At 38.3% G+C, this 25207-nt stretch overlaps 1 protein-coding gene across 2 annotated transcripts in view; it reads right to left on the minus strand.

The window, feature by feature from the left end:
* Positions 1-25207, minus strand: part of FGF14 (fibroblast growth factor 14) — an 828657-nt gene that overhangs the window by 199152 nt on the left and 604298 nt on the right. For both annotated transcript variants that reach the window (XM_019525270.1, XM_019525271.1), the window contains exon 2: positions 10729-10839. In XM_019525270.1, the coding sequence (XP_019380815.1) occupies positions 10729-10839 (111 nt within the window). The remainder of the gene's footprint in view (positions 1-10728; positions 10840-25207) is intronic.

Genomic DNA, 25207 nt, shown 5'->3' on the forward strand with positions numbered 1-25207 from the left:
AATAGAACTCCTGAAGGTAGAGAAATAAATTGCAGGACTTACAGAAAAGAAAAATAAAACATTCAGAGTCAAAGGAAGCATAAGACAAGAATTAGCATAATATTTAGTAATTATACTGCTATAGCTGCCAAGGGCCTAATACAAGCCAGGGTCTTATTTAGACTAAAACCATTCTCTACACTGAAAAAAAAAAAGGTTATGAATGTGACAAAGAAAAGGGGGGCAAAGGAAAACTAGGGTAATGAAAATCCAGTGTGAGAGTGCACAGGTTAGATATTATGTTGATTATCACTTTGGAACATTCCAGCTCATTTCAAAACTTTAATATAACATCCTCCCTTTACAACCGTCATGCGGCACAGCCACTGTTATTTAGATTGTTTCTTGTTAGGAGCCAAAATAAAACTGGATCTTGAGTAATGATTTGAAGGAATACCCTGTATGAAATATTGCAGGGATATTATACTATTACTAAGGGGAATGGGGAGAACAGGTAAAAATAGTCTAAAAAAGCTAACAAATAACCATTGGAGGTTGACACCAAGGAGAAAATTCAACTTTTGGATGAAAAACTGAGGGCACATTGACATCTTACCTGTCCTGCCTTGCTTCCCAGGACTCTCAGGACACCAGGCAAGAAAATGAACAAGTTCTTTATGAAGAAAAAAGATAAACAGACACACACGAGATCCAGGAAAACTGGTAACGATTAGGGGTCCTGGTTTTCTCTGATAAAAAAAAAGTAAACCCAAATGCACATTTTTTCCCATTATTAAAATATATATTGTTTCAGTTTAATCACAGAAAAATGTGAATTTGGGGTTCCTTTTTTAAATCTGAAAATTGGGGATTTTTTTTAATATCTGGGAAAACCAGGATCCCTGGTAATGATAAATGACTCCAAATTACATCAGTCCAGTCAATACTTCTGGAAAGCAGATCTCATTAGCATAATTTTAGATAGGAGTAAGAGACCCCTGTGGTTCAGTGGTAGAACTCTTGCCTGCCATGCAGGAGACCTGGGTTTGATTCCTAGATGCATATGCAAGTATAACTATTGAGGCACTGACCCACTAGACTGCATCTGGATTCTGTCTTAATGGTCTAAAGTGGGGATAGAAAGTCTGGATAGCCCCTAGTCCTCCATATTTCTGCTGAGGCACATGCATCAAAGGTCTGGGTGATCTCTCGTGCATACACCATGATCCAGAAGGATCAATGGTTGCCTACTACTACTAAATAAGAGCAATAGAACCATGGTAAGGTGACAACAATTGGTAAAAAAGAATAGCATGCCTACTGTAGTGACTGCAGCAGCCTCTGAGGAAAAAACCCTAGAAAGATTTATGTTTATGAATCCTTGATAAGTTTAGGAAGCAATAAGGGAAGACTTCTATGATGCTGTCTTTTAAAGCCCCCAAACTGTAATTTGCCCTCCTTGGCACTGCTGGAATTTAACTTACATATGAACTGTTAAAATGTGGACCAAAATGCTAGAATTTTGCAAATGTAGACCATTTGATCATATTGAAGTGTGTCAGGATTAAATTCCACAAATCATTTTACACTTCAGTGGGACTAAGGAGGTTAGTATGCATACAATTCTTGATGCATATGTATGCCCAGAAAACACTATTTTAGGTTCAGATTTCTTCCTGAGCTTAGCAAAGCATGCTATAATTTCATGGCCAGAAGTTGGGCTGTGCAATTTCCTCTAGATTCTGGCAGTGTAGGATTCCTCAGTAGAGACTGTTTCTATGCCAAAATGCAATTTCCTAACTTCTGCCAGGGTTTAACTGTGCTATTTAGGAACAGCCATTCATAAGGACTGGGTATGTTTTCTGAGTCTGCTGTAGTGAAACAAAAAGATTTTTGTTTTCTCCTGAAGCAGAACAATTCTACTTCATAATTCTTTGGCATAAAGCAGCTGTATTACCTCACTGATGTTTCTAGACAGAAGTGAGGCAGAACCATGGTTCTGCCTTCATCCATCTCTTTAAGGCAGTGGTTTTCAACCTGGGGGTCCAAAGACTGTGTCTAAAGTGTTCACAAAAGATGAGTATGACCAGTCAAAAGTTTGTGAATACCCATGATTACAGGTCGAAGGGGTCCGTACCTCCAGCTGAAATTTTCAAAGGAGCCCACACCTCCATTCAAAAATGTTTAGGGGCCCACAAATGAAAAAAAGGTTGAAAAAATACTGTTTTAAGATAATAATTCCTTGATTGCAAGAAAAAGTCCTTTACTCCCTGTAATACAGATATTATAATTCTGCCTAACTTCAGTGGGTTCCTCCAGGACTCCACTCTTATGCTAAGCAAAACAAAATTTGGTCCTGAATAAATGGTTGGAAGGGCAGAAAAGCAAATGGTCCAGTCTACACCCATTCCCTTTTTCCCATTTGTACTGCACATTAACAGAGAAATTATCTCTTTGCATCTTATCCATCATTATGCTGACCAGATCCCCTCATGCTTGCAGTCATCAGACATCACTCTGGTATATATAGCAATTACTTACATGGAACATTTTGTTAGGAAATGTTTATTGTCCTTTTAGTTGTTTGAGAGATGGTTCACTGCCAAATTCAGATCTGGGTTTGGATTCTGAATTTCTTAAAGTTTGAATCAGAAGCAGGGTCCCAGTAAAAGCTCATGGATACATAAGTAACTTGATATATCCCATGGCAAGTTTTTTCTCATTGATGTTTAAAGATTTCTAATGCCTATTTTGTTAGCATGAATAATTTAAAAACTGAAATACTTTGAATCAGATCTGTTCTTTTTGCTGTCCCTTTGAAAGTCTGTTCAGGTGCAAATGATTTATAAATACCAAAGAAATCACCAATACTCATCAGTATTTTCTTCAATACAACTTGCTTAAGACTGTCAGTTTAAAACATATGACTGTTCTACCTCTCACATTAATTACCATACCACCATCCAGAATAATTAAGTAAGAACCCTAATAGGGCAGAGATAAAGTTGCTCCCTATGTTAATTGGCTATAGGAGGAGACAAAAATGGCTTCTTCATCAAAATTCAAGAGGAAATAATTATTGTGGGTGCTACCCTTTATCAGATTGGCTGCATAGTTGGGATAGACTTGGACAAGATTTCAGGTATCACAGTACTCTTCCTCTGCAGAGGAAGGGTACTATGATACCCAAAAGCAAAGTCTATCACAACCATGTACCTCGCCCAATAAAAGATATCACCTACAAAAATTCTTGCTTCTTGCATGTTTCATGGACCATCAAAACTACCTCACTTTAACATTACTTCCTCCATCAAAAGAACTTCACTGTGTAAAGGGAAGAGAAGATATTCAAAGAAAAGTGTGTGTTCAATTCTAATTTTTCCTATTTATGGGTGCTAATCATTTTGTGTTTTTTGTTACCTCGATTAGTTAGCAGACTCATTTATCTGACTGAGAGACTACACAAACTAGGATTAAAACCCAGTTCTTAATTATGCTCTAGTTCTAATTTTGGGGACCATTGATTCACCTCCTAGCCTTGACCAAGTCACTTTGTCTTTCTGGCTCATTTTGTCAATGTTATAGATTGGAAAATTGACTTACTCACTCACATCGAAGGGGTGTTTGTATGAATGGATGAATAAAAACACTCTGAAAAATCAGGCTGTGAATGTCTGAAGTTGTTCATTGTTGAATGAAGACTTCTGTGAACACTGACTTTTATCTTAATGTTACATAGTTTCTTCCTCATCAACAGGGATCCTGGTTTTCTCTGATTAAAAAAACACCCCAATTTTTGGTTTTAAAAAAGTAACCTAACATATTTTTCTATGATTAAAATGAAACACCACTCTCTCTATATCTATATCTATATATCCACATTTTTCTGTGTTTAAAATGAAACACCACTTACATATATATATATATGAAAAGCCACTAATATATAGCATGAAAAAATGTGGATTTTGGGTTACTTTTTTAAACTGAAAATTGGGGATTTTTTATCAGAGAAAACCAGGATTCCCTGCTGATCGATAAGCACTCTCCCCCTGTTTTACAGAGGAGTTGCAAAGATAAATTGAATGATACCTTTCATACTAGTGTACTACTCTTAGAGAACCCTAGAAGGAAGTTACTTTCTCCATGTTTAGCTTATATGGTGTAAATAAAGGCACAAGAGTACATCCATGAAAAGTGAAGCTAGAGGACCTACCAGTATGAAACAACTGCATCATACTTTGAGCACTATTCAGTGAAAAAGGAAAGGGAAATATAACATAAGACCCCATAAAATCAAATCATAGATATGCAGCACAGGCCAAAATAAGGCTGTTTGGGCAATTTTATTCTGATATTTTCCAATCTATTAGTTCTCGACTTTGTTACTTTAATAACAAGCTCTACACACATTTCTAATGTAGCTATATTAAAATGAAAAGTCAAGATGAGGAACAACATTTAGATGTCAAGGTCTGTTTTACTGTACACCAGTCAAAACATAATAATGGAGCCATAGGCAGAGACACTGGAGAGAAACCCCTGGCTCCCCTGGGGTGGGGGTGGGGGGTGCTCTTGGTGAGGAGACATGGCCTGGAGATCCCTGGTGAAGTGAACTAGCTGCGACTGAGGGGAAGTTGACCCTGGGTGATTTACATAGGAATTTTATGGAGCTACATGGTAGTCTGAAAGTAGAGTAAAGCTTTTGTCAGTTTTTGTCAGTTTTGTGGTTTTTTCTCTATTATGTTGCCGAAGTATTTAATCGCTTTTTTCCCCCCAATGTAATAAGCCCTTTTTTTCCCAATTATTTGACTGAAATGCCTGTGGTAAATTGTGACCGTTTACCACAGGTCAAATTAATTACGTGGGCATGCCCAATCATCAGTCTGGGGAACCAGTAAGCTTACACAAACCTGGGGTGTATCTCTGGGAGCACCCCAAAACCCCAGAGTGTTCTCACGCTGTATACCAATAAAAACATAATAATTTAGAGCAAAGATACCAATCTTGATTTTTTTTTTCTTTTGCTGTATGCATGGTTGTTTTTTTCCTTTTAAAGAGAATAAACACAAAATACTTGCCAAATGCTAAATGATTACGGTTGGTTTTGATTTATTTATCCTTAAACGGGGGTTTTTTTGGTTACAATTATAACAAATATAATCATAATCAAATGTATTCGAACAGCCATAACCGCATTGATTAACAGTTGAAAATAAACATTCCATGGATGCTTTTAGTTATCATTTAAGGTATATTTTGTGGGAGAAATAAAGTATATGTTTTCACTGTTATATAGGATTAACTTTAAGGTTTCCCCTCCCCATTCCTGTCCCATGCACACTGATCATTTCACTGGAAATCCCCAAGTCTCAACCCATGGTGGCAGCCCAGCCCAAGACCAGAAGCTCTGCTGAACTTCAGCATCTTAGCTTTGGCCTGACTCCTAGCATGCCCCTCTCTACAACGTGTTTGGAATGTACCTGAGCATTGCAGGCCTTGAACCCAGCACATCCACCCACAATAATCCTACAATTTTCTACACCTCACTTCTAGCCTCACTTCCTGTCTTTACTGCCTGTATTGAAAACCAAGCCATGAGGAGATATGAAAGGACCACTAGTAGAACTGCCAAAAGGGGTTCCCATAAGAAACAAGAGAATAACATGGATGAATCTGTTGCAGTCTGCAGGGAAAGATATAGATAGGGAGGTGTGGTTCAACCTTAGAGGCTGACCTCATTCACATGTTCCTAAATATTAGTGGAGATACACCCAAAGAGACAGAGGGCTAAAGGAGTCTGATTTTGTTCTCTGTGATTAAAGAACCATCTCTGTTCATGTTTTGAGTTAACCTGAACTCTACTACACTTCTACTCTCTACTGAAGCCACCATATTATGATAAGATAAAAATTCTAGCGTTATGTTAAGGACATATAACGAGAACCAAGGGTTCAAGAAGGAGAATGTTTTTTGAGGAATGTATTTGTGAAACAGAATTTTAAAAGTTACCAGGACAATGGAATAGGTACCTCTTCCTCTACCCCTTCATAATCTCTGTATTAACTGCATCATTTGTGCTAGATCCAGTTTGCAAAGTAACAGGATGGCCAGATGCATGAAAAAATGCTGCAAATATAACCTGTCCTCTCACTGCTTTGAAACGCACTGAATGACACTGGGAACATTTTTGGGACCAAAACAAAATAAAAGTTGCTGATGAACAGCTAAACTAAATAGTGCCAGATTGTTTGGGGCTAAAAACAGAATCAGAGGTGGGGGTAAGAGATGCAGCCAGAGCTTGTGCTGCTCAGTTGGCGAGCTCAGAGTTAACTGAACATGCAGAACTCCAACAGGAGCGTGCACTGATCAGGTGGTGAGCTCAGAGTTTGCTGAACAGGCATGCCCACATCCCCATTGCCCCACTCTTGGATCCCCTATGTCTTGAATCTACAAAATTAGCCCTTGTTTTTCTGCACCTGGCACAGGAAAGCAATGGACACAAACAGAAGCACTGACACATGCGATGAGGGAAGAATGGCAGAGAAAATGGCAACAAAAAGAAAATTATGTAAAAGAAAAGTAATGAAATAAAATCTATTTGGCAGTGACACTGAAAGGTCAGAAAATAAGGACTCTATGCATGGACCACAGTTTAAATGAATGGCCCCAATTCTGTAAGGCAATATGCATAAATTCACTGCTATAACCAACAGCTGGCATAGACCCTGCATCTTCTGATATTATCATCAACTGGTTGATAAAGATGTAAGGATCCCAAGAAGACAACTCTCCACTGAAATCCAGTCAATCCAATTCTGTTTCTTGCAGTATTCCTGTCATGAAGGCATCTAAAATTCATCAGTGCACCTAGGGACATAGCTCTCATCTGTCTCATTATAATGCATTCTTTCTGCCTTCCTCTGCCTTGCCAGCCCTTTCCTTATGTGAATAATTGGGTATAAACACCATCTATTGACAGTAAGTATAAAAACCCTCCTAGCTACCTTGGGAGTCATTGCAACCTCAAGTCCACTTATTCCCATCCGTCTTCTAGACAATGGAAGATGAGCTATACAATGGAATGGCCCTATTCTTACTAAGGAAAGTCACCACTGTGAATATAGAAGCTGATTTTTTTTTTTAACTCAGTGTTGTCCTACCTACTCCCATTGAAGCCACTTTTCAAAACTCTTCAGTGGGGTTCGAGCAGGATTAGGGCAGGAATGTCAAACTCATTTGGTCTCCATAGGGCAGATTTGGACTGCGGGGACTTTTGCACCTGGAAGACCCACCCACGGATCTGGCCTGGGGTCTTCTCACTGTGGCACAGTAAAGGAATTAATGGTGTGACCATAAGTCAAGGGACGCTGTCGTTCATCACCCCCTGTCGCCCCCCCAGCTATGGGAGCTGCTGTGTCAGAGCAGAGTGGCAGGTGTTATGCAGTAGCAACTTTAACTCCTTGGCTGCTCACACTGACAAATCAGTTCTTGCAGCTGCACTGAGAAGCCTCCATGAATCAGATCCAGAAGTAGTCTAGCATTAACTCTTTTGCTGTTGGGAGCCTCAGTGAGAAAACTTGCAGTCTGGATAACCCACTTCCCCTTGTCCTCACATACACACCCATAATAAATACCTATAAGCTTTCATTTAAAAACAAGCAACTTAAAAACTTTGAACTGTAATGGAACTACTACAGATACACATAGCAAAGCTGAATGACTGCCTGAGCTTATAGTTAGTTACCCTAGTGCTACCTCACTGTGGTGGTCAGAATTATTTGTTCCACTCACTGAGGTACCTCTAAAATTAGGAAGTAAGTTCTTTGGGCAGAGACTATTTTTTATCCTCTAACAGTTGAGCACGTTTGGATCCGGCATAAATAATCAACAATAAGAAAAAGTGATGTGATTAAACCTCTAACAATATCTGCTTGGCCAAAACAGAAATCACTCCCTCCTCTTAAACATCCCATTCTAATCATTTCCTCCAGATGCTCAAGGGCACTCAGCTGCTAAGCCAATCTGTTGTGTGGGGAAAACTCTTTCCGTACTTTCAGTGACAATCAGTAGTGCAGAATACACTGAACAAAAGCAATTTGATGTTGCATGCCAAACAGTAAGCCATAATGCAACTGTGGTTTTATGAAACCAAATCCAAAACTATATTCAAGGGAATTAGTCACTCTCACTGGCAAGGATAAGGGTGCTTTCTCTTCCCCCTGACAACCAGTGTATCTTCATGCCTTCACAGACCGGGGGAGTGATCAACCAAATAAGAAACATGTAAACTTAATAGCCAGAATATGAATTCTCCTCCCCATTCCAAACAAATCATCAGTAAAACATGTAGCACATTCATAAGTAAAACTGGATATAGGCACTCAGAATAAGGATATCATAAAAAGAAGGACAAAACAAAAGAGTAAAAAGGGTTCTATCCACAATAAAATAAACAATTTATATTAAAAGATGTCAGGGAGCATGGGAGAGGAAAAGAGTAGAGTAAAAACAGAATTGGCTACAGTAGAGGAAAACAAAAAAGAACCAAAAGCATGCTCTAGAAAAAGACTGAGAAATGAAGGAAAAACAGAAATGTAAAGAAGGAGGAAAAACTGAAAGAAAAGAAATGACATAAAAGTCTGGCAATAGAAATTGAAAGGAGACAGACAGCTCTTCATTTATTCCTGAAAATGCACAATTCGTGACACATATCATCTTTCATATGATAAGATACTGTTGGCATTAATACATTACAAAAAATTATGGTGGAGCTCCATGTATTTTGGCTGGTAAACATTTTAATGCAGTTCCATTAAATACTGGACTAGACTGGACTGGCCTGTGATACACAAATGGGTTTTATTTACTACTGTATCACCCATGTTTTATACCATTTGTATGTACTAGAAGTAATCAAGGATATAAAAATTCATAGTGAATTGGGCGTATTTTCCTCCCATAGGATAAAAAAAAGGAGTTTGTCAGAAAATCTAATCTCTAACTCATATTAATGCAAAATATAGCATAACTCAATAGTTATGTATGCAGAGCGTGAAATACCTTTATTCAGTATGGGTTGCTTTTGGAGAAATAAAGTTATTCTACATTTTATAGCAAAGTGAAAGAATGAGCAAACCAGGCAGGCAGCTAGAAAAGGGAGAAGAAAAACTCTGTGAGCAAACATGTAAGACTGGAATAGATGGAAACAGAAGAGAAGAGAAGAGAAGAGAAGAGAAGAGAAGAGAAGAGAAGAGAGTAAGGCATTGTAAATTAATTTTCAAAAGATCCAGAGCTACATTCTGGCTACTGATGCTACTGCCATCATTGTAAAAAGAGAGACATGCACACATAAAAACACAAACATAAGACTCTTATTCTTGAAGCAAATTTTGCCACATACAGGCAAAATTGCTATTAAAAGCAATGGTAAGCTTGTTTGCGTAAGGCTGGACACTAAATTAAATGATGCCTTAACAGGATGAGGAATGGACACACGTGAAGTAAAAGAAAGACACATGAAAGTACAGCAAGAAAATAGAAACAGTGATACACATCAGCAGAGTCTAAAACATAATATAGGCCAATAAAAGAGTAGTATAATAGTTGTGAATGAAATGCTTTAAAAAGCACATATGGTGTTATTAACTGAAGTCTCAAAAACAGAAGGCTTGACTAAATAAAAATAGAAATCCCATATCCCTTAAATTCCTGATCTCTAATTCCAACGCTGCTGAGGAAACAAAAGGTTTATTAATATATGGGTAATGTGTAGCCACAAATCTAACAAAATTCATGCTTAAAATTAAGCTCAGAAACATGTAGAAATATTTTACATAAATATTTCCTACAATCTATCACCAAAAAGCTTAATATAAAAATTTGAAATGCTTCAGGAAAGGCAACCATTTCTAGAGTGAAAATAAGTCTGTTTCATTATTACTTGCAGCTCAAGTTTAAATGTATGTTCATTACCTAAAACAAAATATTTGGCAGTATTGCACTCAAAGAAAGAACAAAACAATAATACACACTCTATTTGAAAAGTTACTCTATTTTTGCTTGACTGGCTTTCCAAATTGTGCCAAGTCTTGCGGTCCCTACACTTGCAAAAATCCTATTGAAGTCACTGGGACTTCTGCGAGCATAGGGACTTCAGGATCAGTTACATTAGCCCCAGTTCAGGAAGGTAATTAAATAGGTACTTTAACAGAACTAACTCCACACTTAACATTGGATACACACTCCATTACCTTGCTGAATCAGGGCCTTACCTATCAGAATTCCAATTACATTTTTTACTTTGTTTCTCTCTCTCTTTTTTAATTTTTCAAGGAAGATAAAGGAAAACTTTGATGATAAATAGTTTATGGTAGGATATTTTAAAGTATTCAGCAATGACCTAACTTTCTTCTCACCAAGACCAGCTGAAGTTCTGTCCTTAATGGGACTACAGTTAGGCCTGTGATGAAAACTTCTGCAAATTTTATGCTTATTGACAGAAAAATGCATAGCTGCTTCTTCACTGGGTAATTTTTACAAACATATACATACACCCACACATCCACACACATATGTTAAGGATTCTGTACAAGGTATATTAATGGTTCATATATTTTAAATTGACACAGTCTTACCAAAAACACACCAAGATTCCTCAAAATCCATTAAAATAGTGTCCACATGTATATATCCGATTACATCTGCGATCTGTGTTTGAGATTAATACATTCTCCTATAGCAGTCACTTACTAGAATTACTGCTGTCATCCTTGGTTCCATCGAGTGTTCCATCGGGGTGCATTTGCAAGTAGTAGCCTTGCCTGCAATATAACCTGGTCACTATACCCTTGAGCTGGGGATCTGAAAGACAAACATATTTTGTCACTAGCCTCAAAACTTTTTTTTTCCAAGAGTTATCCCTATTTCTCTCATTGTAGAAGGAAATTTGTTGAAGCAGCCTAGCTGTTTCTCAAGTCTAACTCAATACTAGTAAGCAGGATGATTGTTGATGGAGATACAGAATGAAAATTTATTTCTGAAGAATGTTACTACATCAGTTTTATGTCCTGTTTTCTGCTGTGAACGTCCTTGATGGCAATTAACAGAGGTAAACAGAGCTGAGCTACTGTATGCAAACTACAGGTTTAAACAAGATTAAACCCTACAAATAAATTTCCAGTTGCAATTAAAAATACTTAAAGAGCCTTATAGATAAGATTTAGAAACAGAGCACTTCCAAAAACCCCACTCTTATCTCTTGTTATTAAATTATTTACCAGCCTTTATGTATTGCTGTAAGGGTCACTTGCAAGAAAAATCTTCCTTTGTTATGCAAAATAACTTTCTTTTTATTCCCTACCTAGAGTTAAATATTTCCTTTTATAACATTTAGCATTAGTTCTAAAGTACTTTATGGACCAAGATACAAACATAGTTCACCCATCCACCAGTGAAAAACAACGAAGTCCAGGGCAAACCAAGGGCCGCCTTTTCTCACCGAGAGTTGAAACTATAAATAAATAGAGAATTTCAGGACAGCTGGAACTTCTTCAGTTGGAATGTAGATATGAGACAATAGTTAACAGCCTTGTTTTCATGTTAAAATTAACCTCAGAAACATGTAGAAATATTTTACATAAATAGTACCTATTATCTATCATCCAAAAAGCTTAACACAAAAATTTGAAATGCTTCAGGAAAGGCAACTATTTCTAGAGTGAAAATAAGTCTGTGTAATTATTACTTGCAACTCAAGTTTAAATGTATGTTCATTAGCGGAAACAAAATATTTGGCAGCATTGCACTGAAAGAAAGAGCAAAACAATAATACACACTCTTTTTGAAAAGTTACACTACTTTTGCTTGACTGGCTTTCCAAATTATGCCAGTCAAGCAAAGGTTGTTTTCACTACAGGACTGCTCAAGGATCACAGAGCTTCAACTTTACAATTCATCTAAAAAACGGTGCTACCCCATGCAACATAACACCCTGCAGTGCTGACAGGATGAATGCTATCTCCTAAACCAACATTTTCTGCAAAAGAGCTAAGTGTTGTTAGCATTCCAACAGGAAACATGTATCCCTCTCCTCATCATCACCATTATCAAATATCTGCCACTGAAACATGAACCAGATTCAACATGGCCAAATTAGAAAAGACAGACTGGCAACTCATGGAGACATAACAAATAAATGTATGTTTATTCACTGCCACAACAACAAACTAATTTTATAAAGACTGACTAGCTCTTCCGGTGAATAATTGATTAAAACGGAAACATTAAAGGAAAAAGATCCCATTTTCATGCAAACGTTATTTGGGGCTGGATCATAAACTCTTTTCTAAAGCTGATATATAGTTCCTCTCATGAATCATCTCATTGGCAGTAGGATTACTTGCAATGTGGGTAAGGAATACACAGTCTAACATTTAATGAATACAGAGACTGAAATGCACAAAATTGTGGCATATAAACAAAATAGCCCTAAATAGAATGCTTGCAAGGGATCAGCTAGCATGGAAAGTGTACAAAGGTGATAAATGTGTCAATTTATTTTACAATATATTCTGTATTCATAAAACTTGCAATAAGTCATTCTTCAACAGCAGACCCATATACATTTTAAATGCAAAATGAACAAACTATTCTGTAAATATGCTGTTATCATACAGGTTACAAAACAAAAACTACTGAAACACCACAAAAACTATAAACGTCAGACATTCAGCATGTATTATGGCCACTCTACCAAATCTTTCCTTGATGTACTAATTTAATCAATTTGATCAGGAAACCCCAAAATATTTTCATGAGTATTTTATTTCATGCAAGATCAGGACCTTTGACATAGGAATACTGTGACAAATCCTTGTCTACTAAATCTGTTAAATCTAAGTCTCCTAAATCTGCTACTTAGAGCAAGCTGTCTTTTCCCTGATGTCTTATCTTCACTTAATCTGGAAACTCCAAAATCTTTTAATCATTAAAAATATGAGCACCCCATTAAATGGCCACTATTCATATCTACCCATAATATTTTATATGCATTTGCAAACAGATCATCTTAAAATGAATACTTTCTCTTGATGCCTATTAAAGCTCTATATCAAAATAGCAAGATTGAAAAAAGCAATATTTAAAGCAAACATTCAACAAATTTAGGAAGTATTTCAGGAGAAAGAAGAAAGTAAAACCTATCGTATTTTGTAAAGCTGTATGTAGCTTCTATAGTCTCAAAGCCAAAATAAATATAGATCAACTTTCAGCTGCATAAAGTAGGTTTTATAATTGATAAAATCAATATATTTTAAAATTAATTAAAAGTCAATCACTATCACAAACTATTTACAATCTTCTGTGCTGATTGGCAAACATGAAATTTGGGTGGACATTATAATTATAATTCTGTCAGTTGTTAAGTGATTTCCTTAGTTTTTAAAATATATATAAAAATTAAAAACTAGTTGTTTCTTTAAAAATAGAAGTCTGGCTATTTTAGATTATTAGCTATACATAATTACACTGGAATAAAAATAATACTGCAAGTATACACAAGTTTCTGTAAGAGTTCATGATAATAAGTGAAGTAGCAATTATTTTTTGCATGGCATGTTCTTGCCAAGACTCAAATATCAAAATAATGGCTGCTATAGCAGTAAGGCATGCTACAATGCATATTAATAAATTAGAAATGCATAACTGGTGTGGAATTATGAATGCTTTGAGTGATCTTTGTAGTAATATAATGATCTGGTCTATTATTACAAAAGTACGGCTCCTTCATTTGAAAGTTCATTTATAAAAATCTTAAGAGTTTATTTTACCCATCAAGCATATGTTTGTTCTTTAAAAACAGACAAAATAACAGAAATAGAACATAATATCTTAGTATCTTGATCAGCAAGTTTAATAGAAAAATTGAGTTGATTGGGCAGGGGGACTCTTACCCCTCTAGGCTAGGGACAGACATTACACATAAACTGGTTTAAGTGACCAGAAACTGATTTAAACCTGTAACAGAACAGACATTCAGTGCACATAAACCAGTTTGAAAATGGCTGAAACCAGTTTGAGATTAACTTGGTTGAATGTAGTATCAGACTAACTGATTTGGGTCAAACCAGTTTATGCAATGCCTGTCCCAGACTGCTTCCTAGTTTAAGTTAAACCAGACTCCCCCAGCATCTTGGCATGCTCTCTGGGTTGGGCAGGCCTCTGTGCTCCAGAGCTGGGCTGGCCCCAACTCTCTGCTCCCTTGCTGGAGCTCCAACAGAGATTTGTAGGCACAGAGCATCTGTCTGGCTTCATCCTGCCCCGCCCCCCCCCCGCCCCCCACTGCTTGCAGCTGAAGCAGGGATCCTTCCTTCCTCCCTCCCACAGCAGGGACCATAGTCAGCATGTGGTATGCTAGCTAATGCTGAGAGGTGTCTCTGTAAGGTAGAAGAGGACAGTGTCTTTAGGAATTTTTGAAGCTAATCAACAGGTAATGTCCCTCCTTGACATGTTCCCTTCTTTGCAAAAAGTTAAGAAGAGCTTGAACTAATGAGAGGGGCTTTCTTCTGAAGGGGTGACAAATGCTCTGTTATCAAGGATGTGGGGAGGAACCCCCTTCCTAATCAGAGCATCTGGCTGGGGCCTGGCCATGCCCCTCCCCGTTAGCTCAGCACTATGGAAGAAGAAGGAGGGCTTCTAGCTTGAGCCACTGCAGGCATGTGCCTGAATTTCCTCAGTCCAGAGGGGATGTTTGTATGGTTACAAACTGGTTTAGCCTACCCAGGTTAGACTAAACTGGAAGGATTGAATCAATTCAGGCTCAGGCTTCACCTGCATGATCAGAAGTCAGGAAAACAGACCTTATGATGAGAGGCTGAGAGCCATGGGACTCTTCAGCCTGGAAAAGCGCAGGCTCGGACGTGATCTGATGGCCACCTATAAGTTTATCGGGGTGCTCACCAGGATATGGGGGAATGTCTGTTCACCAGAGCGCCCCAAGGGAAAACAAGGTCAAACGGTCACAAACTCCTCCATGACCATTTCAGGCTGGACATAAGGAAGAACTTCTTTACTGTCTGAGTCCCCAAGGTCTGGAATAGACTGCTGTTGGAGGTGGTTCAGGCACCTACCTTGAATGCCTTCAAGAGAAATTTGGATGTTTATCTTGCTGGGATCCTATGACCCCTGCTATCTTCCTGCCCCTGGGTCAGGAGGCTGGACTCAATGATCTTCCGAGGTCCCTTCCAGCCCTAATGTCTACGAAATCTATGAATGCCTGTCCCTAACCCCAGAGATGCAGAGGATCCTTCCAGAGCATAACTGACACACACTGGCCCCTGCTACACATTCATATGTTACATCATTAATTAGTTAATGGCACGATAAATTTAAACCAGTCAGCCCTGCAAAGTAATTATCACACCATAAAAATGACTATCCAGATATAAAAACATGCAACCAGCTATAAGGTTAATGTATAACAACCGTACAGCTGGTTTCTACCCAGCTTTAATTTGAGTGTGTAGCCGGGCCCACTGGCAGCAGGCAGCTCAGATAAACCCATTTCTACATGTATTATAGATGATCTGTGGCTAAATAGTAACTTGAATTTCTATGAATTTTAATGCATCACCTTCCAATAAGAACTACAGTCTTTTTGGAAAAGATGAGTGAAAATAAAAAACGTGTCTGCTCAGCCTCAGGAAGTTTGAGAACTAGCCACTAATGCCTTGAATATGAAAACAATTAATGCATTCTCTATGAAAACTAGGTAAAATCTAAGTGCGACTCAGAATTACTGATAAAAAAGCTATTATTACCTATCCTTAGGTGCATGGTATTTTTCAGGGTTTTATAAAGTTCTCTCTCAAGAACACAACAGGTGTCAGTGCCCATTGACTCCAGCAGCTACTATTCCTTAGAGTCTCCTTCTCACCCTTCCTCTTCCCCCACTAAACAAAATGCACAGAGGACACCAACTGAGACTGATGGAATACAGCCAATTAAGGCACACAGAAGGGAATGAAGGCAGATAACATTACCAGAGCACTGCCAACTCCCAATTTGTAATTGGTTTTCATAAAGTTCTAGCCCCTGAAGTCAGTTATTATAAGAGTTATTATACCTAGTTTCATTTTATGTAACAACATTTCTAGCCCTCACAGCTAGAAACACTTATCAATACAAACTCTAATGGCTCAAAAAGAATAGGCAATAACAAAAAGTAAGTCCATATTTTATTTTTTTCAAATTGCAATTTTGAAGGGCTGATTCATGGTTGAAGCCTGGGAGTGACAATACTGTTAACCCCTGGGCAGAGAGAATCAGTCTCTCCCAAGCCTCCCATTGGGTCTGTGCTGGTAGACATATATAACTCAATGGTCATTAAAACAGGGAATGAAAATTAGGTCTCCCACAGCCCATCTGGATTCCTTAACCACTGGCTTTAGAGTTAGTCTTTCTCTGAGACTTAACTGATTTCGGCATAGAAACATATTTATAATATTGTTCTGTTGTATATTAGCGGTTGCAAGCACTGACTACTGAGTTTTTATCCTGCAAGTTCATCCTTGTGAACTTGTAGCAACAATTTTGGGTGCTTTGCTAGTTTTAAACATATTTTAGTAGAGATGCTCCTGTTACAGCTCTTTTTCTAATTCCCAAAAGCATCTCTGTTATTTACCACTGTGTGCTGTCCTCAAGCAATGTTCTGAATGGAACACTGCAAAACACTATGAAATATCTCATCGTGATATTAAATATGTTCAGTTTTTGCCAACATTAATAGACCATCAGCAATTATTTTGCAAGCCATCCAAGCAGTCAAAAATTCAGGGTCTGATACAGGGTATGCCTCCAGTGCTAACGAAACCCCATATGTAAGTCTCTTACTACATGTATCAACCCAAAACATTCAGAATAAAAGTTCAGAAAATGTAAAACCACATCTTGCAGACTTGATAAAATCCTCACTCTGCATCTAAAACTGATGGACTATCAACTGTCTAACTTCTACATTTTGAAGTTTACATGTGATCTCATCGACTGCTTCTACTCCCCACTAATGAACTTGCATTTGGTGCTTTAATTCTTTTCAAGCTATGTACAATTTTATTATGATGAATATACTGTTCACCTAGTGTATGAATATGCTCAGTTACATTTAATTTTACCTTTTTGTCTTGTTCAATTTTTATTTCGCTCTCCGTTCTAATTGGACTTTGTATAATGTGTACACCAGTTTTGCTATCCATGTAACATATTACATACTTAATATAATCTTATAATTTTAGCAAAAGATTCTTATTCCACTATTTCATATGCTGAAGACTGGTATTTGTTCTTAAACACATATTCCAGTGTGGCTTTGTTACACAGGCAATTTTTGATTGTTGTTTGCAACAGTCACTTATTTTTGTATCTTTGTGGTAATCAAATTGTACTCAGCTCCAGAATTTATTCTGAACTCTGCTTTTTGTTCATTTCAGTCCAATGTCACAAACTACACAACTCTGAAACCTTCATTTAAAAAATAGTAAGACACACTGTGTGAGTTCGTGCCGAATTATATAAGGACTGAATTAAGCACAGGCTCAGAGCTGGATGTTCAATTTAAAACTTCTTTGTTTCACAAAGTCAAAAACTAAGGAGGTCTGTTGGTTCACGAGGTTCCCAAATCAGGCCCTTGCTTTCTAACCGGAAGGCTAGGTGCGGCTGCCCGATTCAGTAGTCTCAGAACTGGTCAACAGCTCAGGTGAAAGGAGTCCCTTATCTTTTTTAAGACAAAAGATACAAAACTGTTCGCACTCTGCTCTGAGTGAGGCATCTAACATAACTTTTCTATTACTTATATATGATAACACATATACATATGCATTTCTAATTCTTACTTCTATTGGTTACTAGTTAACCCATCTATATTATAATATCAGGTGACACGCTCTTTATTATAATTTTTACGCTTCTTATGTTAATTCTTAATGACCTACTTACAATATTTTCGAGACTGCTTTAATGATAAGCGGTTATCTTTCATCATTGCGGTTTAGCCATGCAGTTTCCGTAGTTCGCGATAGAAGCTGCTTGCTTGCAATTTTTATCATACTGTCAGCATTCTTATTCAAGGGTCAGATAGTAATCACCAAAATGTCAATCGCTGACTTCTCAACCTCCTTGAAGCATTCTGGGAGTTTTAGTGCGTTGTTAATTATGCTAGGCCTTGCTTAGCATAAGCACTGTCTCACACACACAACAAAGAATTATGTTCCTCCACCATCATTATCTTCACTGTTTCCCGTTCTGTGTTGATGGGATGTATTTTGCTTTTATATTTCTTTGCAATTTACTGTATACTGAAAACACCACAGATCTGCAAAATTGTTACTTTTGTTGCAGGAATGACATCAAACCTCTCATGCTGGCAGCTTTGCATTTATGTTTAGATTGCTTCTATATTTATTGCAAACAAATCTGGTCTTCGCCATTTATTTATCTGTGTTTTCTGTCTTTAGGTCATGGTAGGCTTTACTGAACACATACATTTAACTTGGTAAATGCTCTTATTTGGGCAAATGGTTTTCACTAACAAATGTCCATTATTCACTTAAATAAAGTCCTTTTTCCACAATGACCTTGCTTTGATTAGCTGTCAGTTATACAAAATAAGTTGATATTTAATTTATGCAACCATTAATTATTCATATTTTCATGCTTTGGCTTTATTAGCCAGATATGTAACATAAGGTCAATGGTCTCATTTGATAACTAGCTTTTGGGTTTGTTTTTTTTAAAGGTCATTACTAAATGACAATTTTCAATTAATTCAATGTATTTCATAACTTTAATTATGTCCAAATAGTTGTACTTCTCTTCTGTTTCTATTGGACAATATTGTGCATTCCTAATTTTACCACAAATGAGTAAATAGGAGGATTTTACTTTCCCTGATTTGTCTTTATTATTAGTAACTTCCAGGACACCTTGGAAGCTCTCCAACAAATTCCTTTACTTCTGTGGCATATTCCCTTCCACACTGTGAGAATTAGGCATCTTAATTTGCTTACTCTCTATTTGTTCAGTACCTAACTAACTTTAACACCATTCAGTAAAGCATGACATACAAGAATCCTGGATAAAGGTCTTTATTTCCTGGCCCCAGTCAGACAGCACTGGAGCCAGGAAATAAAGAAGTTTTATAAAGCTATCCCTGTTACATTGCAGGAATAAGTACCCACCGAATGCAACAGCCACTGCTAGCAAGCAAAATAACTTCCCTAGTTTAAAAAAAAAAAAGACTACCTGCATGTTGCACCAGAGTTTTCCTGTAACTATCTTCTATTTGTTTTTTTTATTTCATAATACAGAAAAAAGTGTCCTGTATTCCTGAATCTTGTTTACATAAACCAAACCTTTCTCAATGTTTTGGTTTTGAAATACAAAGGATGAATGCAATTTTCTTTGCTTTTATAAGCTTTTGTCCACTGAGAAAACTGGGCTATTTTTTTCCTTGATCTAAATTACTAATAAGATAAAGTGTCTACTAGTACATAAGAAGGCATTATCTGCCATCTTTTCTTTAAGAAAATCATGAATCAAAGACCCAAATATCTTCTTTCTCTGGCCACCCTGCTAAATTTCATTCAAAGACTCAGGCTAGGTACAGAGGTTCAAAAAGCCCGAAGCAGATTCAATGCAACTTTTGTGGCTTTTTCTAAGTGCCCTAGATTAGTTCAAGAGCACACAGAAATCACATTTGTTCTTGGGAGGGGATGGAGGTGGCCAGCACTGGCAGAGGCCAGCAGGCTGGGGGTGCTAACAGCAGGCTGCTGGATCATTCCTAGTCCAGAGGAGCAGCCGAGCAGACAGCCAGTCCTGATTGGCCAGTGTAGAGACCCCTTGCTGTACCACCACCCCCCCGCCATGGGCCTGAGGGAGGGCTCACCCTCCCTGGCTGCAGCAGTCAGTAGTGTCCAAGTGGAGGGACGGGGGGTGGCAATGGAGGCCCCTGCCACACAGGCCTGGCCCCAACTCAGCACAGCTGCGTGGCCACATGGCAAGGGGGCTCTGATTCCCCACCTGCCCCTAGTTCCTGCCCTGGTGGACAGCTGTAGCCAGGAACCACGGCTCAGCACCATGCAGTTTTCAGATGGGTGAGGCAGCAGTCCCCCGAGATATGCTGGCATGGGGCTGGGCCCACTTGGTGGGGGGGCTCCATTCCCACACACCTCCCCCTCTGCCCAGACACTGCTGACTGCTGCAGCCAGGAGCAGTAGCTAGGAGCTACATGCTGTCTGTGGTGCCAGAAACCAGGGGCAGGGATGCGGGGAGTACAGTCCCCTGCCACATGGACCTGGCCCAGGACCCCTTGGCCCTAAGCCAGAAAGCTGGGGGACTCATGCAGTGGGGGCACTGCTCCCCCCACTCCCAGTTCCTGGTGCCCCCACTCCCAGTTCCTGGTGTTGGGGGGGACACACACAGCCCTCCACTCCCCCACTATGCAGGCCTGCCCTCAGCTTGCTGGCTTGAGGCCAGGCCTGCAGAGCAAGGGAGCTCCCCTACCCCTTCCCTGCACCTGGAAGCTATTGACAGCTGCAGCCAGGAGCAGCATCTTGGACCTGCGTGGCTCTCTATTGTGCTGGGAACTGGGGGCAGAGAAGGGGGAAGCAGAGCTCCCCCACCATGTGGGCTCCTGTAGCATTGTGCTGGCTCAGGGCTGGAGCTATGTGGTGGAGGCTTCCATTCTGCACCCACCACTCCCCCTCCCCACCCTCCACCCAGCCACGTAGGCAGAAGACAGAGACTTTTCTGGCTCTTGTCTGTGACAGCCATAGGGCAGGATTTACCAGAACAGACAAGCACCAGCTGAGGCTAGCACACCATTCTGTGAGGGGTGCCTGTGATGCTGAAGGACAATGAACTAAGATGACTTGCTATGGCATTTGGGTAGAGTGACCATCATAGAGGACAGTCCAGTTGTCCTCTGTCCTCTATTTATATGAAACCTGATGCCTTATTTCCTCTATTTTTCTGTTGAAGAGAAAAATAGAGGACACAAAGACGTCAGGTTTCGTATCAATAGAGGACAGAGGGCAGAGTAGCAGAAAACTGGAATGTCCTCTATGATGGCCACCGTAGGTCTGGGACAGAAGTTTGATATAGTGCTCTAACTTAAACAAATTAAGTCTAATACTACATCCAGCCAGATCTTAGACTGAGTTCTGCCATTTTGAAACTGGTTTATGTGTGTTGAATTTCTGTTCTGTTACAGGTTTAGTCTGGTTTCTGATAATTATACCAGTTTATAAGCAATGTCTTTACCTAGCCCCAATGAAAGAGTAGACTGTTTTATTTCATTCACATATAAAAATGTCATAACTCCACAAGGTAATAGACTCTTCCACCATCTAACTATATGAAAAGAATTTGACTAACATGCTGTCCCTTGAATCACTATATGGATTTTAAGAATAAAAACTTCCCGGGAGCTGTCACTGAAAATGGAAAGCACAATGGAAAGGAAATAAATGACCTTTTTAAATTTTAGCTTTATATATTTCACACCACAGCTTACTGACTGAGGAATGAATTTCATTGATTCACCCTTTTCTGGCAAACTTTATTTTTTAGAAGAAAATGGTAATTCATGTTACATTTATGTGTACAATCTTGATTATTTTCTTCCTTGCATATTGAATCACTAAATAAAGCAATATTTATATTCAGCCCATATTTCTTTCACAAATTGCCTTAGATTTTTAATTTGGAAAACACCTAAAAAAAGAACCATAGGAAGTAAAACATTCCAGATTATCAATACACAGCTCAATGGAAAAAGGACAACAGCATAATTTGCAAGGCTAAGAACTAAGTTTTGAACTACAGCCTATTTTCAATTGTTATATACAAGAAGCTTCTTCCATAATACAGAGTGGCAGGGGTCCTTAACTTGTTATTAACTTAATTTACTCCTTGCTAGAATGCATAAAAGAATATGAAATGAACTGGTGTGTTCCTTCTGTTTAGATATGCAGCAACATCACTATGAAAAACTGCCAGAGAATTCACAGAATGTAGTACATTGTATTTACTTCTATTTCTTGTTAATATGCCAATTGCACAAAATATTGAAAGAAACCATTCACATTACTTTGAAGAAATTTTACATTTACTTCTATTGACTAGTATAAACAGTGAAAACAAACAGAAAAAATTGCACTGTCAATGAACTGGCACTAAAGAGATTTTATCTACTTGCAAAGCGATTAACTAGGAATTGCAATATATGTTATACAGAGACATCACAAAGCAAATAGGCTCTAAATAATTTTTTAAAATTTGGTGGCAGACCAAAATATAAGGCTTTTCCCATCTCCCAAGCAGCATATTTCAGTTATGTAAAAGCACAGGTTCCCTACACCTTGCTGTCATTATCTTATAGAAAGTGGTCACTCAAGAAATATGAACTTGTGTTTTACAAAAGGCTCACAAAAGTTATATCAAAGCTTTTCATTTACACACTAGTTGTGTTGACAGAATCAAGCTCATATTAATGCATATTTAAACATATAAATTTAAGAGATATTTGCCCTCGGAATCACTGCTAACATAATTGATGATCTGTGACTCCTTGTTTAATGTAAAAATGTTTTTTATCCTTTGAAGTGGCAGTTTGCTACTGAAGTAAACAACTAAGGCATATTTTTAACACTTGTTTTTTTGTAATAATGTAATAATATAATAATAAAAATAAATAAAACTTTTTGACACTTCAAAAAGAAAAAAAACAGAACTCAGGAGGAAACATATCACTTAGCTGTAGTTTGGACCAAACACTTAATTTCCATGCATTCTGCAGGCACAATATTCATAAAAATGGAGATTTCAGTGTAGTTTAACATATTTATTCTCTAAATGTTACAATGTACAGTACTTAAATTCTTATGTGTGTGAATGGCATGAGCATGTAAGTATGTAAGTAGTTGTTTATACCTGGCAGAGAATATATACTGGGTAAACCATGGACATTTTAACTGTAAGGTTTAAAAATGTCATCAATATATGTGTCATATATCAAATATATCTTGTTTATTGGAAGTGGAGCAAGACAATTGTTAATCTCATACTAAAATTTATTTCATAAAATTTAATACTTATTTTTTCTGCATAAATCCTGGATGCCATGACAAATGTACAGATATTTTCCAGATATATTAACAAAGATGTACAATGTCAGTATTCTTGCAGGCCATTAAACACAAATAATATCTGAGTTCTCTTCATGATATACCAGTAATATCTCTGGAAATTATAAAGGGGACTCCAGAATACAGTCCAGGGACACCTGGCTAGGATATAGTAATAATTTACAGATTTTGGATTGGAAAAACAGAAGCTTCTTCCAATACCTATTTGTTAAGCACCAATAATTCTCTCCCTTATGTATAAATCATAAAGACAGAGGCTCTGCCTGAAGGATGTAGTTCTGCACTGGTAATATGAATGGAAGGATATTAAAATACAAACTTAAAACAGTTTAACTTTTTTATTTAACAAAATATGTATTTGTATAGAAAAGCAAGACTACATTGACATAAATTCATATGTAGGCACAATTAGAAATATGCCATATAATTATGTATATCTTGTATAACATTTGTAATTACTTAATACCATTAACTGTATTTCCTGGGGAAAAAATATAATTCTCATATTAACTTCTAATTTTTCTGGAGGGAGCAGAAAAAAGAGAGAAATAATGTAAGTGCTATAAAGACAAGTAAAGAGCCTTTTATAGTCATCTATTAATCCTTTTTTGGGAAATAAGAAATGGGAGACATTCCTTGTGTTTTAGTAGTAGCTGAAGTGCAAAAGTGCACACCAGACTGACTGTATTTAGCACTTCTGTTCGCAGAAAGGATACTGATGGTAGGCTGGGAGACTAACAAGAGACCTAATTTGAGAGAAAGACAATTATTATTTGTAACATGCTGTCTTGTTTTGATATTAGTGTCTGTGTATTTGTGCATGTGTCTGAGTAGGAGAATTCAGGGGTGCAAAGGGAAAAATATTCTTGGTTTTGGTTTTTTGGGTAGGTTTCCTTTTTGTGTATGTCTGTGTGTATGGGTGGGCTGGCGGGGGCAGGGGGTGCTTGTTTCCTCATTTGTTTTAAGACAAAGATCTAGATTCAATAAGAAATTTATGCACAGAGACATAGCAGTGCAGCTGGACACCCAGAGCAGCTGCATGGTGTCCGAGGGCAGCACTGGTTCCTGCCATGCCAACTGCTTCCCTACAAAGGCAACGCTCCCTCAGTTATGCTACAGCCTAGGAACCTACAAATTAGCTGCTGTAACAACTAACTTTTGAGCTCCAGGCCCTCAGCATAGAATCCAGAGCCTACAGTGTCACCTAAGCTTCCTCTATAGGGTATGGAGAGAATTAAGCATCTCAGGAGGCTGGGCTAAAAAACAGCATCTGAAGTGAATTTAGGTTCTTGAAAGCGTGAGCTCTCTCTCTATATCTTAATTAGTTAGTCTATAAAGAGGTGTATTTGCCCTTCCTTCTAACTGACATTGAATGAGAAAATGTTTAAAGCAGTGGTGCCTTGAGACCTTGAGATGTTTTGGCACTGCCGATCAGATGATTGGCATGGGGCCAATCCATGGACCAGATCCCATGGGCAGGGCTGGTCCATGGATCTGATCTAGCATGACATTGGCATGTGGGGGTCAGTGCACTAGCACAACAGCCTGGTCCTGCACTGGATCTGGTTGAATGACCCCATGTGTCATCCCATCTCCAAGCACAGTTCTTGCAGCACTCCATACAGGCCTGGAAATCTGGTGATAGGGGAGTTGTGGCAGTATTAACTGCTGTGGCATTGGAAGCACTTTGGCCATATTTGGCCTGCAGGTTGAACACTGCAACTCTAGAGCTAGCCAAAAGGAAATGCTGATGCATATGAAATCCCACTATCTCTGTGCAGTGCCTACTCAGTGTATGGGCTGCAGGTAGGCACCTCTATGCACTCCTTCCTCCAACCATTCTTCCAAAGAACTGCAGGACTAACAGCCTTGGATGGTGACCACCTTTTATATAATATCCTAGTTCAAACACTTGCCTAGCAAGTGGGAGACCCACACTTCATGCCCACCTCAGCCAGAGGGGGTTCAAAGCCATGCCTTTCACCTTCCAGGAGAGGCCCTAATGCAGGCTATATAGGATGGTCCAGATG

Source organism: Gavialis gangeticus, unplaced genomic scaffold (assembly GCF_001723915.1).
Source record: "Gavialis gangeticus isolate Ggan-Ray unplaced genomic scaffold, GavGan_comp1, whole genome shotgun sequence".
Classification (NCBI taxonomy): domain Eukaryota; kingdom Metazoa; phylum Chordata; order Crocodylia; family Gavialidae; genus Gavialis; species Gavialis gangeticus.